We start from the raw sequence: 18,991 nt of genomic DNA, 5'->3' as shown, positions 1-18,991 counted from the left end.
TCCTCCCCAACTCACCCGCCCCGCAACTCCCGGGTGCGGACACGATGGGGGGAAAGGGAAGAGATGGGCAGTGGAGGGTGACAGCCCTGCACTGGCCCAGGGGATGATGAGAATGCTCGCTCGGGCCGGAAGAAACTCAGGAGAATTCCCCCCCTCCCACTCCCCTATCCAAATGAATGAACTGAATAAAACGGGAAGGGGACGGGGGGATAACACGCGCAGTTCTTGCCTTCCAGGAAGCAAGACAGAAAGGCCCTCAGAGTCAGGCCTGGCTTGCCGGCCTTCACACCCCAACTCTCGTCCTTTCCACCCAAGCCCCATATCCTTTAACCCTTTAAGCTTCCCAAGATAGCGCCCCTTCCTCCACCTACGCCAAACACCGACACCCCTCCCTTCCTGCTGCGGCCCAGACCGTAGCTTCTTCCTTCCTACCACCGCCACCACAGCCCGCAGCAGCCCAGATCTAGCCGCACCTGGAGATGCTCCTGAAAACGAATTGGAAGAATCTGGGCCATGGCGCTGTCGGGGGGTAGAGTCTCCTCCTGTCACTGGGGCTTCGGGGCAGTGGCTGCCCGGGCTCTCCGAAGGGAGAGGAGGAGAAGGGGAGGGGGGGGAGGCTGGGCTCGGCAGGATACTCTCCGGGGACGCAGGAAACTGGCAGGCAGACGAGAGAGCTCGGGTCGGGGGCGGAGGCTCCAGGGGCCGGGAGAGCCGCAATGGCGGAACCGGGCGCAGCGCAGACTCCGGAAACGGCTGAGCCCTGCGGAAGGATCCCGGCGACAAAACTCCGCCCCGTCGCCTCACCCCCCCTCCGCCTTATGTACCCCTCCACGGAGCGCCGCGCCGCGGCCGGGCGCAGGGATTCGGGGCGCAGTGCGCCGGGGGCCTCGCTTCCTCATGCGACACCGGGGAAACAGAGGAACAGCAGGGACTACTTTTCTAGACTCATCACTTTCCCCAGGCTTCTGCTTTTCCCTCCCCCCCCTCTTTTTTTTTTTTTTTTTTTTGCATTTTGCCACATCATGCGACTCGGGGCGACCGACGTCATTTCCGCAGGCGCTTTGGGTCCCGCCCACGTACTTCCAGGTGCACGTGATGCTGGTAGGGAAGGGTCGGCTGACGCTGCCGGAATGGGGCGCGAGTTCTAGGAGAATGCGGCGTCTCCCGGGAGTGAGGTGCCCGTTGGGCCTCCTTGAGGCGCGGCGGGTGCCGTTTCTTTGCCCCTGCGTCCCCTGTGTGGGCCGCGTCCCTGGCACACGGGATCAGCCGCCCGCCCGCCCGCCCGGTGACTCAGGCTGGCTGCAGCCCGCCTCCCGCGCCCGCCTTCAGGCCGGGGGCGGCTGCTCGCCGCCCGGGGAGGGGGCGCGGAGGCCGGGTCGGAAGCCCGCGCTGCCTGCTGACGGGGGGCGACCCCGAGGCGCGCCCTCCTGACTGGAAGCGGCGCTCGCGTCAGGTGTGCCTTGGGCCCAAGGACAGTGAGGGCCGCGCGTGAGACGCCTCAGGCTCGCCTGGTCTCGCCGCTTGTGCGGACATTTTGGCGGACTCGGCTCGACCTAGCTCACTACTCCGTGTTATGTGGTGTTAGAGAATTTGAGTTCTCATAAATAACCCTGAAGGGTTCGAGCAGAACTGGAGCAGGACATTGTAGCCACGTCAAATACTTAGTCAAAGATTTAGCTAATTCCGCCCCGAGTGGTCGGGAAAGCCTGAAGGGCCTCCCTGGAGGACGAGGGTGAGGTGTTAGCCGCGTCTCTCGGTCGCCTCGCCCTTGCCTGGCAGGTTAGCAGAGGGGGACAGGAGCGCTCGGAAGCCCGCGCACCGTGTCTCCTGACAGCTTTAAGGTATCTGCGGCATTCATTTTCGACTGACAACCCAAGTCGTAAGCTGCAACAGTTCAGCACCAGTACAGTAAAGGAGAAGAGTTTAGTCCCGTGCTTTTCATCTTTAAAGAGATGCGATTTTTAACCCCCTCAGAAAGACCTTGAGAAAAATACTCAAGTCCACGGTAATTATTTGTTGTGCCCTTTTCGATTAAGGAACACACAGCCCTGTCGGGTGCGGTATTTTTTGTGTGTGAGGCAGTTTTTGCCTAGAGTGAGAAATTTGCTTAATCATTTCAGCTGCTTTCGTGCTTTTCCCAAAATACTGCCTCCCATGCTGAGGCTAAGAGAAGAATCTGGCAGGTAACAGGGCAGCCAGAAATCGTTCTGCAAAGAATAAGCCTTTGCCACCATGTTGTGAGAGGGGCTTCCTATGCTTGAAAATTTTCCTCTTGTATTAAGCCAGATACTTGATTCTGCAGCATTTGAATAGCAGCCTCATTGTAGCTGCTTCAAACCCTTTTTGGAAAGAGACAAATTCTGAAAAATTCTAAAGGAGTTACTGTTTTATTACAGTACTGCAGATGCTTAATCAGGTTACATTTTCAGTCCGTCTGAGATATAAGAGCTATATCATGAATGGGCCACCAGTATTTAATTATTAGTAAATGTCTTGCATTTTCATACAAACCATGTAATTTTAAGTACATTTAGAATCCTAAAAGCAATTGATTGTAACTCAGATATTTGGTGTGGAGTATCTACTGAAAAGTACACTTACGTTTTGTTAAAGTGAATGCTGAGTCATACACAAGTCTAATGAATGCATTATTTTAAGAAATCATTTAAGGAGAAGAAAAAACAGATTGTGATATTTCACATAATTTGTAACACTGCACACTTCAAATGAACAAATTAATTTTTTTCAAAAGAAAAGGTCCAAATGATAACCATTTTGTAAAAATGCTTTTTAAACATCAGTAATTTGGTGGGATAACAAACAGATTTATTTTCTGTTCTTTACAGCAGTATAGAGACAGGAGAAAAGCTGACAAAACCCTGGTTTAGAAACCCCGAAGTCTGATGCACTAACAGTTACCTGAGCAACTGAATGGCATTGTTCAAACAATACCTTAAGTTAGAGGGGTGAACAGATAACCTGATAAACCAGAAGACAAATTCTTCTTCCCAAACTACTATGAATGAACGATCACCCTGGGTTTTGGATTTAGAAAATGTTTTAGTAAGGTCACCATGTTAGTAAAATAAATGGTCAAATTCATTTCAGTTTGAAGCTGTTTTTATCAGAATGTTCATCAGCAGTAGGTCCCTCCCATGAGTTGCAACAAGTGCGTTAACAAAAACTACATTGCTTGGTCTGTAATTTTGAGAAATGCTAGGTTCTTAAAACTGCACAAGAAACCTGTATTTTCCTTGTATGATTTCTCTGTAGCTGTTCATCTTCAAGCAGCCCTGGCACTAAGGCCCTGCCTTTTAACTTGAGTTTGAACTAGCTCTACTGCAAAAGTCATGAAGCAAAACTATGTCTCAGATATTCAGAGATTAATTTTAAAGCAGAACTCTAATCCACTGTACCAAGTATTTACAACTCAGATTTAAATGAAGCCAGGGGAGATATATTTTAGCATTACCAAAATTAGTTAACTGGTTTTACCATTTAAATAACAGCTTTGAAGCATCTTAGCCCCCTAGGGCCACTGATAGAAATCCCAGCAGGTTTAGACTGTCTCTATCTTTTCCAGCCAGAAAAAGAGCAGCAGCACATCAAATGCTAGGAAGAAAATGATTATCCCTTGGGTCTCGGGTATTAGTCAACATAGTGTGTCCACCATACTTTAGCTCTGTACAAGGCACTGATTATAGGCAAAGCTCCCCCTGAAATATGAAAAAGGAAACATTACAAAGAAAAATGTAATGGCTCTTTTATGTTTTTGTATGAAATGGACCCAAGCTTATCCCCTTAATATCACTCACTGCTCAAACTTTTCCTAAAATGCCTATATTCATATATACAATTTATAATAAATATGGATGACAATAAGATGCATAAGTCTTTCTATCAGCACTGAGCTTCATCCGAGTAAAAAGCCAAGACTAGCACTGTCCAGCTAGATTTCAACCTGGAATACTACATAGGCCCCTCCTAGGTTTTCTAAAGAATAATTCAACTCTCAGCGAAGGAAGTGGCCCATGACCACCTTACCTTAAAAAGCTAATTCGAGAAAGCCGGCTTAAATATAGTGATTCACAGAGCATTTTGCACAGAAAAATCCAGGATAATTTTAACCCTATTTATCGATAGGGAGTCAGATGCAGAATCTTCCATGACCAAATGCTAAAGTCATAAACTTGGGAGGATAGAGTGAAGAAGCAATAATGGTGTTAAGAATGAATGTTATGGACTGGATTCTTTTTTAATAGGCAGAGTTATTTTCACCTACTAGATTACTGTCTCTGGTACATATCAAAGCGTGATCCACAAACATGTTCCCTCAGCAATTTTAAAGTGTTATCCCACTCTAAGCTACAGTAGTAGAAAACCTTTTATCTGCCAAAGGCCATATAAAATTATCAACTTAAAAATTAGCCTGCTATAGGTGTATTGAATTTTGAGTCCTAACTGCAGTTGCCTTGGCAGGGCCAGACCACATGATTTCCCCCAGCCTTGTACAGCCTGCTGGCCAGATGTTTCCCACTCCTGCTCTAGGGATACTTCTGTCAGTACCAATGCACATTTGCAGTCTTATGAATGGTAGCAGACTGTCAGAATAGTTAAGGATCGAGATTTGGTCAAGTTTTAGTTAATAATAAAGTTTCAAGGAACCAAATTTATTCCTTCAGTAAACATTTTTCAGTATCTACAATGTAAAACTAAATACTCAAATCCGAAATTCTTTAATAGAGGATTGGAGGGGGAGATGATGAAAGCTATTGTGAATCTTAAAAGTTCAGGTTCATCACAGTGGACAGTTTTACATAGTACTACAGATGTAGTTCAAGTATGTAACAAATCTAAGACATACTAGAAATTATTTTAAAAATACTGAGGACCAGCATTGTGGCATGGCGGGTTAACTTGCTGCCTGCAATGCTGGCATCCCATATGGGCAACAATTTGAGTCCCAGCTGCTCCACTTCCTATCCAGCTCCTTGCTAATGTTCTTGGGAAAGCAGCAGAGGATTGCCCAAGTGCTTGGGCCCCTGAATCCACGTGGGAGACCTGGAAGAAGCTCTTGGCTTCAGGGTGACCCAGCCCTGGCTGTTGTGACCATTTAGGGGGTGAAACTACCAGATGGAAGACCTCTCTTTTCTTTCTCCCTCTCTCTCTCTAACTCTGCTTTTCAAATAAAAATTAAATCTTTTAAAAAAGTCTTAATTGTGGATGGGTGATGGCATAGTGGTTAGTATGTCAGTTGAGACACCCACATTACATTCTGGAATGCCTGGATTGGAGACCTGATTCTGCTCCCAATTCCTTACTAATGTGTACCTACCCTGGGAAGGCAGGAGTGATGGTTCAAGTACTTGGGTCCCTGTCACCCATGTAGGAAAACCAGATTGAATTCTGGTCTTCTGACTTTGGCCTGGTCTAGCCTCAGCTATTAGGAGTATTTGAAGAGTGAACCAATGGGTTGGAAGATCCTTCCAATTAAATAAACAAACAGCCTTACTTCATCCTGTCATGACTGATAAAAAGAGATTACATAAAATAGGCTGGCGCTGCTAATCCTCCGCCTGCGGCACCGGCACTCCAGGTTTTAGTCCCGCTTGGGATACAGGTTCTGCCCAGTTGCTCCTCTTCCAGTCCAGCTCTCTGGTATGGCCCGGGAGTGCAGTGGAGGATGGCCCAAGTGCTTGGGCCCTGCACCCACATGGGAGACCAGGAGGAAGCACCTGGCTCTTGGCGTCGGATTGGCACAGCGCGCCGGCAGTAGCAGCCATTTGGGGGGTGAACCAACGGAAGGAAGACCTTTCTCTCTATCTCACTAACTCTGCCTGTCCAAAAAAAAAAAAAAATTACATAAAATAAACCCAAAACCTGATTATTCCCTTCTCCCACTTGCTCATATTCCAAATTACTGAGTTTAACATGCAGTATGTAACCATACAACTACTACTCATTCCATACATTCCATTGATGAAAAATATGTAGCATTCAGTATGTGCCTACCTCACATTTATTACATTTTTTAATTTTTTAAATTATTTTTTATCTTGACAGGCAGAGTGGATAGTGAGAGAGACAGAGAGAAAGGTCTTCCTTTTTGCCGTTGGTTCACCCTCCAATGGCCGCTGCGGCAGGTGCATCGTGCTGATCCGAAGCCAGGAGCCAGGTGCTTCTCCTGGTCTCCCATGCGGGTGCAGGGCCCAAGGACTTGGGCCATCCTCCACTGCACTCCTGGGCCACAACAGAGAGCTGGACTGGAAGAGGAACAACCGGGACAGAATCCGGCGCCCCAACCGGGACTAGACCCCGGTGTGCCAGCGCCACAAGGCGGAGGATTAGCCTGTTAAGCCACGGCACCGGCCATTTTTTTTTAATTTTCTGAGCCAGCCCTGTGAGCACTGAGTCATTAAAAGGTTTCTTTACATTGGTCACCTGACCACTCAAATATAAAGCTTTCAACATGGTAAAAATAAAAACAAAATCTGATAGACAGTTTTTAATTCTCTGTATTTTAGTTACTACTTATTTGAGCCGCTAGATCAAATGTGGAAATAAAATTTATACTCTTCTTCATTACTGAGGAAGCCTTAAAAATTCTTATTTAAAGGGGACTGGGGCCGGCGCTGTGGCATACTGGGTAAAGCTGCCGCCTACAGTGCCAGCATCCCAGCCGGTTCTAGTCCCAGCTGCTCCACTTCCAATCCAGCTCTTGCTATGGCTTGGGAAAGAGTAGAGGATGACCCAAGTTTGGGGCCTCTGCATCTGTGTGGGAGACCCCGAAGAAGCTCCTGGCTCCTGGCTCTTGGCTTCGGTTCAGCACAGCTCCGGCCATTGCAGTCAACTGGGGAGTGAACCAGCAGATAGGAGACCTCTCTTTCTCTTTCTGTGTAACTCTTTCAAATAAATAAATAAATAAATCTTTAAAAAAAAAAAAACAAAAACAACTAAATAGGGTAGCAGACTGGCACACAATGGCCACACAAACTGGCAGCACACTATAAAAGGAAAACCCTAGCCCAAAGCCCAAGCTGACTCTCAAGATTCCTCTGTGTGCAAGAATGAATGGCACTCAGATTCTTCTAATTTTGACCTACTTCATGTATAATCCAAGACAGACTGGACATTACAAAACCCACCTCCCCCCAAAAAAAACCCTTCTAGGGAGGGATATTGGGGCACAGCGGGTTAAGCTGCTGCTGAGGATGGCTACATCCCTAATGGGAGTACCTGGGGTCACTATGAAATGGAAATTATTCTTATCAATACCATTGACACAATCATCTCAGGTGTAGTGATGTCATTCCCCTCTAACAAACTCATAAATTCCACAGTCCCAAATTCCATAGGTTGGCTTTATTTTTTTTCTTAGAGATTTATTTGAGAGGTAGAGTTACAGACAGAGGGAGAGACAGAGAGAAAGGTCTTCCTTCTGTTGGTTCACTCCCCAATTGACTGAGGCCAGGAGCTTCCTCCCGGCCTCTCAAGCTGGTGCAGGGGCCCAAGCACTCGGGCCATCTTCTACTGCCCTCCCAGGCCACAGCAGAGAGCTGGACTGGAAGAGGTGCAGCTGGGACTAGAACCAGCACCCATATGGGATGCTGGGGCCGCAGGTGGAGGATTAACCTACTGCACCACAGTGCCAGCCCCATAGGTTGGCTTTCAATGCTTTCCATAATAATCTCAACCAACATTTTCACCTACTCTTTTAAAATAGGAGTGTGCACCAAGTAAGCTGAACTGTTTGCCACCCTTCTCCTACATTCTCTAGGCCTTCTAATTGTCTTGATCCAAGCTGTTCCTAGCACCCATTTCCTTATCAGAAATTCATCCTTTAGTGTTCTTCCTTACAATTTAATACCAACAAATAACTATAGAAAAGATGAGGGGAAAAAATCATTTACAATCACTGCAATAAAACTGATTCAAGAATCAAGTGATGGGGGCTGGCACTGTGGCATAGGTTAAGCCTCTGCTTGCAGCCCCAGCATCCCATATGGGCACTGGTTTGTGTCCCAGCTGCTGTCATCCAGCTCCCTGCTGATTCACCCAAGAAAGCAGTGGAAGACAGACAAGTCCTTGGGCCCCTGCACTCATGTGGGAGACAGGGAAGAAGCTCCTGGCTCCTAGCTTTGGATTAGCCCAACTCCGTTGCAGCCATCTGGGGAGTGAACTACTGGATGGAAGACCTTTCTCTCTCCCAAATAAATAAAATCTTTTTTTAAAAAAGTGATAAATCTAGAAGGTGATATTTTATGATGAACAGGATATAATACACAAAAAGCATCTCCCTTACAAACTGCTTAAGAATTTTAAGAGTAACTAGGTTAAAGAAATTAGTAAAAAGAAAAAAGAGGGCCCAGAAATGTGGTGTAGCAGGTAAAACCACTGCCTGCAGTGCTGACATCCCAATGGGTGCTGGTTGGAGTCCTGGCTGCTCCACTTCTGATCCAGTTCTTTGTTATGCCCTGGGAAAGCAGCAGAAGATGGCCCAAGGTTTTGGACCCCTGCCCTGGCATGTGAGATCCGGAAGAAGCTCCTGGCTCCTGGCTTCATACTGTCCTAGCTCCATCTGTTTCGGCCATTTGGGGAGTAAACCAGCAGATGGAAGACCTCTCTCTAGTTCTCTGCCTCTGCCTCTCTGTTAACTCTGCCTTTCAAATAAATAAACCAATCAAAAAAGAAAAAAAAAATCACTTTAAGTAATCAAAATTAGTTATCACTAATTAAGGGGCAAATACCATGGACCTTCGCCGGTGCTGCAGCTTACTTGGCTAATCCTCCACCTGCAGCACCAGTACCCTGGATTCTAGTCCCGGTGGGGGTGCCGGATTCTGTCCTGGTTGCTCCTCTTCCATTCCAGCTCTCTGAGGATGGCCCAAGTGCTTGGGCCCTGCACCCACATGGGAGACCAGGAGGAAGCACCTGGCTCCTGGCTTCAGATCGGCGCAGCACGCTGGCCGTAGCAGCCGTTGGGGGGTGAACCAACGGAAAAGGAAGACCTTTCTCTAACTCTGCCTGTCCAAAAAAAAAAAAAAAAAAAAAAAAAAAAAGGACCTCTAGATGTGATAGCTTAGGAAATATACTATATTCACTTGTGGAGTATTTCAGTCAAAAATGTATAATCATGGACCAGCCTCGTGGCACAGAGTAAGCCACCACCTGGGATGTTGGCATCCCCTAAGAATGCCTGTTGGATTTCCCACTCCACTCCCAATCCAGTTCCCTGCTAATTCATCTGGGAAAGCAATGAAAGATGGCCCAAGTGCCTGGACCCCTACGACACATATGGGAGACTGATAGACTTCCAGGCTCCCAGCTTCCTGGCCCAGTCCCAGTCATTGCAGCCATCTGGGGAGTGAACCAACAGATGGAAGATGTCTCTTCCTCTCTTTGTAACTCTGCCCTTCAAATAAATACTTTTTAAAACAATGAGTAATTGTGAAGAAACTTGAGGACATTCTAAAATAGCTTATTATTTTTTTAAAATGTTAGAGCTGTGAAAGGCTGAGGACCTTTTTCAGATTAAATACAATATATGATCTTTGATTGGATCCCAAACTGAAGAAAGAAAAATGCTATAAAAGATATTGGACAATTGATGATATCTGAGTACATACTGTAGATAATAGAATGTGTGCTTAATATTTACTGAATCAGAAGAGCTTTCTTCAGTTCAAAAATCCACATACCTGCACCACTACATCTAAGGAAATGCACCGGTAACATCCACTTCAGAAGAGAAACTGACAGGGCTAAATGATTTATGCACTCTAACAGCGCTTAGAGTACTAAAGATAAAAATGTAGAAATTAACAATGTTGGAAAGGTTCTGAGGAACATGGCTCACCTTCAGCACATGGATTGGGGTCTGCATGTGACTTTTCACTAAAGGCTTCAAGTTTCTAGTTTTAAACATAAAACTGCTTAGATGCCAAAGGAATTAACTGGAAAAGTTAGTTTCCTAAATAAAATTTAGGCTCTTTTAATTTTTACACAAAATATCTAAAACACACATTATACCGTGGTTTGAGTTTTAATGACACTAATAGCTTTATTTAACAAACATTGAGTGAATACTATGTGCAAAGCACTATGCTAGGTGCCATGAAAGATACAAAGATGAAAAAGACGTAGTCCCTGCCCACAAGGAGCGTATAATCTAATGAGGGAGACAGACAAATACACAAATAACTAGAATACAAGGCAGTAAACAAGAGTAGGCAAGTGCTGAGTATGGCCTGAGTATGATTCTAACTAGCCTCAAGATTCAAATTTGAAACACTGCTCAAGCAGAGTTGGCTGCTTTTAAAATCCCATCTCGAGACTGGCATTAACAGATGTTTAAATGGTCCTACCCAAGCAGCTGGAGGCGAGAAAGTAGGCCAGGTGGAGGGGCTTTTTGAAAATACTGTCATATCCTACATACATGGTGCTGATACAGTATGTAGGTACAGCTAAAAAAGAACTTTTATATATATATATATATATATATATCATCTGTCCTTTGGTTAATGGCTATAGCTACTGTTTTAAACAATATATTTTTATATAAAACAGAATTTGTATAATCCCAGAAAAATCAATTTAAGGATTAATATTCAGGAAAGAATCCTGCCATAGGCAATTTTATTTACTAATCAATTAAGTCTTTTCTCTAAATATCTATAAAGCTCTGTAGCAATTAAATGGTTAGACATCTAAGTATTGCTGAGTAAAAACCTCTTATGTTCAGCCTTCTGAAGGAAATGGTCACATACCTGATATAACACTATTCTAATAGCAACAGGAAGGCCTTAAAGAGATTTAAGGAAAATAATTTTAATGCTTCAATGCAAATGGAATACACGCCGATTAAATACAATTCAGTGTTCTTTGAAAATATCTCAATGACAGCGTCTGATACCAGTTAAGGCCAGCAAGAGTGAAGAAAATATTACATGTATTGTCTTTCATTGGTTTCATGTATAATTGCCTGTGGCTATGGCAACTCAGTGTTTTTCTATGAAAATTCCATTTGTTGGTATTGATGAGCTTTGATTTGCTTTTAGCTTGTTGGCTACTAACATCTGCTGACCACTTCCTCTTCATAGTGCTGTCTGAAATAATTGGCAAAGCAGAAGCACATTTCCTGGCTGCTTTTCCTACTTCCTGAATTGGAAACTGCTTATCCTGTTTCCTTCAGTGTGTCACTATGGTCCTGGGTCCTCTGCTGCTTTCTCTCAAGGAAACGAGCCCGTGCGTCTGATATGGATTTGTCGTCATTTCTTCTTTGCATTTTCTTTAGGACTTCTTTTGATATTCCATCTGAAAATGTTACAAATAATCCAATAAAACTTTAGTTTTGAGATGTAGTACTAGAAGTGTTCACAGAAAGATGCCCTGATTTTTTCATGTTAATGAAAAATAATTAAGAATAAATTAAACTGTCCTATCAAAAGAAATGATATAAGGCTAGCGCTATGGTGTAGAGGGTAAAGCCACAGCCTGTGGCGCTGGATGCAGCACCCTAATGCGCCTGGGAAAAACAATGGAAGATGGCCCTAGTCCTTGGGCCCCTGCATCCACATGGGAGACCTGGAAGAAGCTCCTGGCTCCTGGCTTTGCACTGGCCCAGTTCTGGCCATTGTGGCCATTTGGCCCTGAACCAGAGGATGGAAGCTTTCTCGGTCTCTCCCTTTATCTTTCTCTGTAACTCTGCCTTTCAAATTAATTAATTACTTAAAAAAAATGATAGTTTATGATAAAAACAAGTGGGTAAAAGTCAGTAGGTTAGAAAAAACTGACCCTAATTCAAGCATGTAGGAAAGTGTTACAATCCTGCAACAAAACACCTAATGGTTACCACTTTTAAAGACTCTTCTGTGATTTTGGGCCCAAATTTCTTCACCATCCCCTTTCCCAATAATGTTAAATAAAATTAATATAATATGCTCCATCACTCAGCCTCAAAATGGTTTACTAAGGAGCTTTTTGTGTATGTGAACTGATAAGCTTTCTGTTCTAGTTCAATATGCCCATTATTATACCCCCCCCCCCACATCAGGATCTAACATTTCATGGAAAAAGGCTATTTCTCAGAAGAAATGATAATAGTGCACAAAAAATATGAACAAAATAAAAACAATAAACACTAGCAGGAAACAATATGATATGGAAGTTAAGAGCAGAACAATGATTCACTCACCCTTAAGCTGCTTTACATTTTCCTTATTTGTCCATCTTCTTCTTGCATCTTCTCTCACTTCACGCCGTGCCACACTACTCAAATCATGAGCATTAAGTTCATGCAACTTGGGTAACAAGTCTCTTACCCACTCATAACGGATTGGACATACAATTCTTGCGTAGACTTTGGTGGTAACTAATACCTCATGAAAAATAATCCATTCAAGCTTGGTTTCCTGTTCATGAAGCTATACAAATAAATTCATTTAAAGAGGGTAACTCAATAATCTGCCCTATTCCACATTAGACCAACCAAACAAAACCCTTCAGAATTGACTCCTATCTTCTTTAAACAGGAGGTGTGGACAACTAATATTCTTAAGCACTATGTCATATAAAGATATGTGGGTTTAACCTCAAAGCAAAAAGTGTAAGACTTCCATTATTTATTCTAACAACTCTACACATGTCTTCCCTTTACTAAAAATACTTACTGCTGAGGAAGGATGAATGTGAACTGGGCTTCCACGCCCATCCATTGTGCAAAATGTTCTCCCAATAGATCTATAAACAGAAAACCAAATGATAAAAACCAGAACAATAAGACAAGTAAGCAAAGCACTAAGTCCAATAATGAAATACATTCCATTACAAAGAACAATATAAAGCAGAGATTTAAATTTATATCACTATAACATTTCTACCAGTTCTTAGATAGAAGTTAAATAGTCATTTCAGTTAAGTATAAGCATTTCTGGTTAATAAGTAATAACAAGGCCAGCGCTGTGGCTTAACAGGCTAATCCTCTGCCTAGCGGCGCCGGCATACCGGGTTCTGTCTGTCTGTCTCTCTCTGTAACTCTGCCTCTCAAATAAATAAAATATTAAAAAAAAAAGTTGAGACTTAGACAACTAGCCTTCTCAAAATCAAAGAGCTGACACTTGGTGAAACCAAGCCCTAAACATAGGTCCTCTGGTTTTTTTTTTTAAAGATTTATTTGTTTATTTGAAAGTCAGAGTTACACAGGAAGAGGAGAGGCTGAGAGAGTGAGCGAGAGGTCTTCCATCTGATAGTTCACTCCCCAGATGGCCACAACGGCCAGAGCTGCGCCAATCCGAAGCCAGGAGCCAGGAGCTTCTTCCGGGTTCTCCCACATGGGTGCAGGGGCCCGAGAACTTGGGCCATCTTCTACTGCTTTCCCAGGCCATAGCAGAGAGCTAAACTGGAAGTGGAGCAGCCAGGACTAGAACCGGCACCCATATGGGATGCCAGTGCTTCAGGCCCGGGCATTAACCCACTTCGCCACAGTGCCGGCCCCAGGTCCTCTGGTTTAACTACAGTCTTCTTTTTATTTTATTATGCTATATCACTTTTTAAAGGGATAAATGATTTTCCACTATTCTAAAATCTAACAATTAGAAATTTTCATCTATTTTCTAATTCATGTCCCTGACTTCAAATTTTTATCTTTTATACCTCTCTATGTAATGTCATTCCAAAAACTTGTCAAAACAATAAGCCTAGGGGCCAGCATTGTGGCATGGTGGATAAAGCCACTGCCTGTGATGCTGGCATCCCATATGGTGCTGGTTCATGTCCCAGCTGCTCCACTTCTAATCCAGATCCCTCTTCATGACCTAGGAAAAGCAGCAGAGGATGGCTCACATGCTTGGGCCTTTGCCACCTAAGTGGGAGGCTCAGATGAAGCTCCTGGCTCCTGGCTTCGGCCTGGCCCAGCTCTGGCTGCTGCAGCCACCTGAGAAGTAAACCAGCAAATAAGGATTCTCTCTCTGTCTCACTTTCTCTCTCTGTAACTCTTTCAAATTAATAAATAAATCTTAAAAAAGTCTAGTTCAATTGTTACCTCAATTGATTTCCTATAATACTTGATATATGTAGGCTTTAGTACAAAAAAAATCTTGAATTCCATACAGTTTATTCATAATATGTTTTTCGTGAACTTTTTGAAGACCTCAGGTATACATGTATGTTCTTATTATAGCTCAGATCTGATTGCACTATTTACTTGTATCCTTTACTAGACTTATATCAAAAATAAGGTCAGAACTCACATCTCTACCTTTCAATCTTCAGTACATGCCCAGTGTTTAGCACATATAACAAAAATATATTGTATTTTTTAGATTCTGAAAAGTGACTAGTACAAAAAATGTTTTTACTGGAACCATTTGAGAGTAAGATACCAACCCAATACACTATCATGATGAAGCTCTGAAATTCTAACCAAACAGAGGTCACTCTTATTTTCTGCCTTTCAATATCTCTAATTCTGTTCACTGTTATCCTTAATCTCCTTAGTTCTGTGATCAATTCCTGGGCATTTTCCATCACCACCACTGTTACCCCTTTCCAGAAATGCCCTCCTTAGACTCTGATACCCCACAGAAAACAATCCCTCCCCACCCTGTCTGAACTCTGATGCTCTAAGCCAAGATAAGTTTCCTGAGAGTGCTATTTCAACCTGTTTGGCTTTCACACTCCAGAAAAGGCAACAGTTTTTCAAGAAAACCTTTGTCAGGTGCCTCAGGTGATGATAACCAGTGCTAGAGAGCTGCCCCACATACATTCCCTCCTGCCCTGCTTGAGGTCCAACACCCTATTCCTGGTCACTGCAGTTCCTCTAATTGATTCCATCATCAGTACAGAGCTTAAATCAAACCTTCAGTCGTTAATACTAACATTAAATGGTTCAATACTGTAATCAGACACAGTCATACTTCTTGATTTATCTCTCTAGCTCATGCTGCTTACCTTCGAGCTACATTTTTGAAATAGCCTGCACAAAGACATCTTCGTAGCACTTCATGTTTAGGGCCTTCAAAGGTCTCTCTTGGGAAATCACTTTGCTGTAGAAAGAATGTACGTACAGTGGTAAGCCTCAAAAAACAATTTGGAGTAATCTCATTTTGAAAAACTAAAATTTTATGGCCAGTGCTATGGTATGATGGTTTAAGCTCCTACCTGCAGCACCAACATCCCATATGGGCGCTGACTCAAGTCCTGGCTGCCCCACTTCCGATGTAGCTCCCTGCTAATGAGCCTGGGAAAGGAAGGAAGGATGGCCCAAGTGCTTGGACCCTTGCAAAAACCACGTGGGAGACCCAGAAAAAGTGCCTGGCTCCTGGCTTTGGCCTGGCCCAGCCCTGGTCATTGTGGCCATTTGGAGAGTTAACCAAAATATGGAAGACCTCTCTCTTCTCTTCCCTTCTCTCTCTCTCTTTCCCTCTTTCTCTAACTCTGCCTTTCAAATAAATAAAATAAATCTTTAAAAAAATTAAAATTTCTACACTTTGCTTGCCAATATGAAGGAAGAGAGATCAGATTTATTCTACGACCTAACACAACCAAAATATGGACCAAATATATAAAATAATGCAAATATACAAAATAATAATTTCTAAAATACTGTTATCAGGCAACAGAGAACACTGACCCCTGAGAGAAAGAAAATAAATGAAGTAAACTTAACAACTTGCCCAGTTTACAGCTTTGAGAGAGATTCCAGACAAAAGCAGAAGCAAGAGAAACCCAAATGGAATAGAGCAAACTTCCTGAGATAAAGAGTTAGGTTAAGAGGTAACAGTACAAAGGGTTAGGAAGGTGCTTGCTTCTATAAGCCAGACTGGAATACTTCATTGTCTACATGGTTTTTTGGAATCCATTAAAAAATTATCAAGCATGCCAACAAACAGGAAAATACAATCCATAATGAGGACATAAAATTCAACTCAGAAATAGCGCATGTTAAATATATTTATATTCTGTGTACATTACAACTGGATTGCATTTGTTCAAAAAGTTCAGTAGAAACATGGAAAATTTAAAAGAAAAATTTTTAACACTTTAATCTAACATCTAGAGATGAAAACAATAACATCTGAGATGAAAAATGTACTTGATTGGATTAAAGTCAAATCAGACCCTGCAGAAGAAAAGATTACTATGCTGGAAGACAAAACAGGTAACATTCAAAATGAAACAGAGAGAAAAAGAATCAAAGACAAAGACACAAAGTAGGGAAAGAAGGTAGTGGGGAATTTTTGTTTAATAGAGAAGTTCAGTATGGGATGCTGAAAATTTTCTAGAAATGGAAAGCAGTAAGGGTTGTAGAACAGTATAAATATACTTAAAGCTGCTGACCTATGCACTGAAAAAATGGTACTTTGTGTCATGAATATTTTACAATAAGAACTATCAGTTAAAATATATAAATAGAAATGCTAACTGCCTGATTTGATCATTTATACCACATAAGTATGTTGAAACACTACACTCTACTTAATAAAAATGAATAAGTATCACAAGGGAATTAAAGAATTTTAAATAGACAAAAAAATTTAAGTAATTATGATGAGTAAAAGAAGTCAGACGCTCTCCCACTCCAAATACATAATGTATGATTCCATGTATGTAAAATCCTAGGAAATGCAAACTTATGTATAGGGACAGAAAGTATATCAGTGGTTGCCTGGGTGAGAGCAGAGGGCCTGGGAAGGGAGATGGATGGATTACAAAAAGGGGTGAAAGGGGTTGGAAGGTAAAGCTGCCACCTGCAGTACCAGCTTCCCATATGGGCACCGGTTCGAGTCCCAGCTGCTCCACTTCCGATCCAGCTCTTAGCTATGGCCTGGGAAAGTAGAAGATGGCCCAAGTCCTTGGACCCATGTACCCCTGCACCAGAACAAGTTCCTGGCTCCTAGCTTTGGATCCACGCAGCTCCAGCCAATTAAGGAGTGAACCAAAGGATGGAAGACCCCTCTCTCTCTCTCTGCCTCTCCTCTCTTTGTGTAACTCTTTCAAATAAATAAATAAATCTTTAAAAAAAAAACACAAGGGGATGGAAAGTGATGGATATGTTCACATCTTGATTGTGATAATCATTCACGGGTTTACACAGATGTCAAAATCAGACTGTACAATTTAAATATTTGCAGCTTACCGAATGTCAATTTTAGCTAAGGGTTTTTTTGTTTGTTTGTTTTTATTTTTTTAATGTTTATCTACTTGAAGAGAAGGAAGAGCAACTAAGAGAGAAATTGAGAAACAGAAAGACCTTCCATCCATTGGTTCACTCCCCAACAGCTAGGACTGGGCCAGGCCAAACCCAGGAGCACAGAATTCTATACTGCTCTCCTACGTGGGTGGCAAGGGTCCAAGAACTTCAGTCATGATCTGCTGCTTCCCAGGATGCATTAGCTGGGGATGGATCAGAAGCAGGGTAGGCAGGATTCAAACTGGCACTTTAATAGGGGACGTGGGCACCTCAGGTGATAACTCACTGCCCATAATGCCACCCCAAATAAAGCTATTTTTAAGTATCTTCATTTCTGAAGATGAAATTCCTTTATTACTGGGGCTGGCATGGTGGCGATGCCAGCATCCCATATGGGCACCAGTTTGTGTCCCAGCTGCTCCACTTCCAGTCCAGCTCCCTGCTAATGGCCTGGGAAAAACAGCAGAAGATGGCCCAAGTCCATGGGCCCCTGGAACCCATGTAAGAGACTTGGATGAAGCTCCTGGCTCCTGGCTTTGGCCTGGCCCAGCCCTGGCTGCTGTGGGGCTGTACTCTGACTTTCAAATAAACAGATGAATCTTTTTAAAAAAATTCCTTTATTATTACTAGTATCTGAGAGATGGTTATCGGTAGAATAAAGCAGAAAGGGAGGGTGGCAGAATAAAAGGAGGTATAAGAAGTAACTGAACATCAATGAAAATTCAATCTGAAATATATAGGTCCAAAATGCTACTGAAGGGAAAAACCATGATTACAATCACCTGTTTAAGCTTCCTGATTAGTTCCCGAAGTTGAGCCTCCACACGAAATGCAGAAAATAAGCACCTCCAATGAATCCAATGTTTCTGGCACCACGAAGCTGGGGCTCCACTGCAAAACAAAAAACTATTACCTTGAAAATGTATTCTGTAAGTGAAGCACAGCTTAACATTCTCATTTCTACTAGACATAAAAACCCATTAGCTAATATCAACTCTCTTATGAGATCTGTCCAACACCCAAAAAAGCATATTAGTAAATTTGAAAAACCAATTAATGTAGGTGCCTCTGTTTATTTGAAAAAATAATTTGTAAATGGATTTCTTTGTAAACATACATTTAAATATATACAATTACTTTCCCATCTAAGCTACCTACATAGAAGCAAAATTTTATAATCAAGGTCATTTTCAGGAAAGATTTGGGGAGAGAAGAAGACAACCAATATTATATAATACATGCTTACGAAGTAAACAATAGTCACCTGAAAGATAATCTCCCTGATGTTCAAAAAACCCTGAGGTGAACATCAGCCTCATTGAACCTTTGTGTCTAAAGTCGTAAAGTACACATTACAGTTATATATCAAAAAGGACTACTTCACATACCTTGATTTGCATTGTTCAAAGATGACAGCCAAAGTTGCAAAGTCATTAAATCCTCCAGCCTTAGCTGCCAATTCTCGATGTCTCTGCTCTGCTTCTTTCTGGTACTCTGGATCAACTAAAAGAATTGGAGAAGCAATATAGCTCAAGTTTATATTAAGTGCCTATATTTCACTTTACTTTTTCAAGCTCATTAAAATAAAATCTGCCTCACTTCCTGGGGTAGAATAAAACAGAACTACATTAACTCTTCTTGTGGTGGCGGGGAGGACAGGAACTTTAATGTCTCCAACTTTTCTTTGGCCATATTTTGCAGATTTTTATCATAATAGCAACATTACTTCTCCCAATATATTTACTTTGACTCTAAAATAGTATTTAGAATTTACTTTTCAATTTTTTTTTTTTTTTTAACTTT

The 18,991-nt window shown here is 42.6% G+C and overlaps 2 protein-coding genes across 3 annotated transcripts in view; both read right to left on the bottom strand.

The window, feature by feature from the left end:
- CLTC (clathrin heavy chain) overlaps positions 1–763 on the bottom strand; it is an 87,334-nt gene extending 86,571 nt beyond the window's left edge. Inside the window, exon 1 of one of the 2 annotated variants that reach the window (XM_062216907.1) lies at positions 474–763. In XM_062216907.1, the coding sequence (XP_062072891.1) occupies positions 474–515 (42 nt within the window). In that variant the 5' untranslated portion in view covers positions 516–763. The remainder of the gene's footprint in view (positions 1–473) is intronic. The other variant, XM_062216908.1, reaches the window with a different exon arrangement.
- A 9,271-nt stretch (positions 764–10,034) lies between these two features.
- The window catches only part of DHX40 (DEAH-box helicase 40), a 43,939-nt gene continuing 34,982 nt past the window's right edge, over positions 10,035–18,991 (bottom strand). The window contains exons 13-18 of the mRNA XM_062216548.1: positions 18,577–18,691; positions 17,971–18,079; positions 14,947–15,041; positions 12,669–12,738; positions 12,194–12,422; positions 10,035–11,313 (exon numbers count right to left, since the gene is read on the bottom strand). Coding sequence (XP_062072532.1) covers positions 11,174–11,313; positions 12,194–12,422; positions 12,669–12,738; positions 14,947–15,041; positions 17,971–18,079; positions 18,577–18,691 — 758 coding nt within the window. The 3' untranslated portion in view covers positions 10,035–11,173. The remainder of the gene's footprint in view (positions 11,314–12,193; positions 12,423–12,668; positions 12,739–14,946; positions 15,042–17,970; positions 18,080–18,576; positions 18,692–18,991) is intronic.

This window comes from Lepus europaeus, chromosome 18, assembly GCF_033115175.1.
Source record: "Lepus europaeus isolate LE1 chromosome 18, mLepTim1.pri, whole genome shotgun sequence".
NCBI lineage: Eukaryota > Metazoa > Chordata > Mammalia > Lagomorpha > Leporidae > Lepus > Lepus europaeus.
Note: the sequence above shows the minus strand (reverse complement) of the source record. Positions and strands in the feature narration are given on the sequence as shown.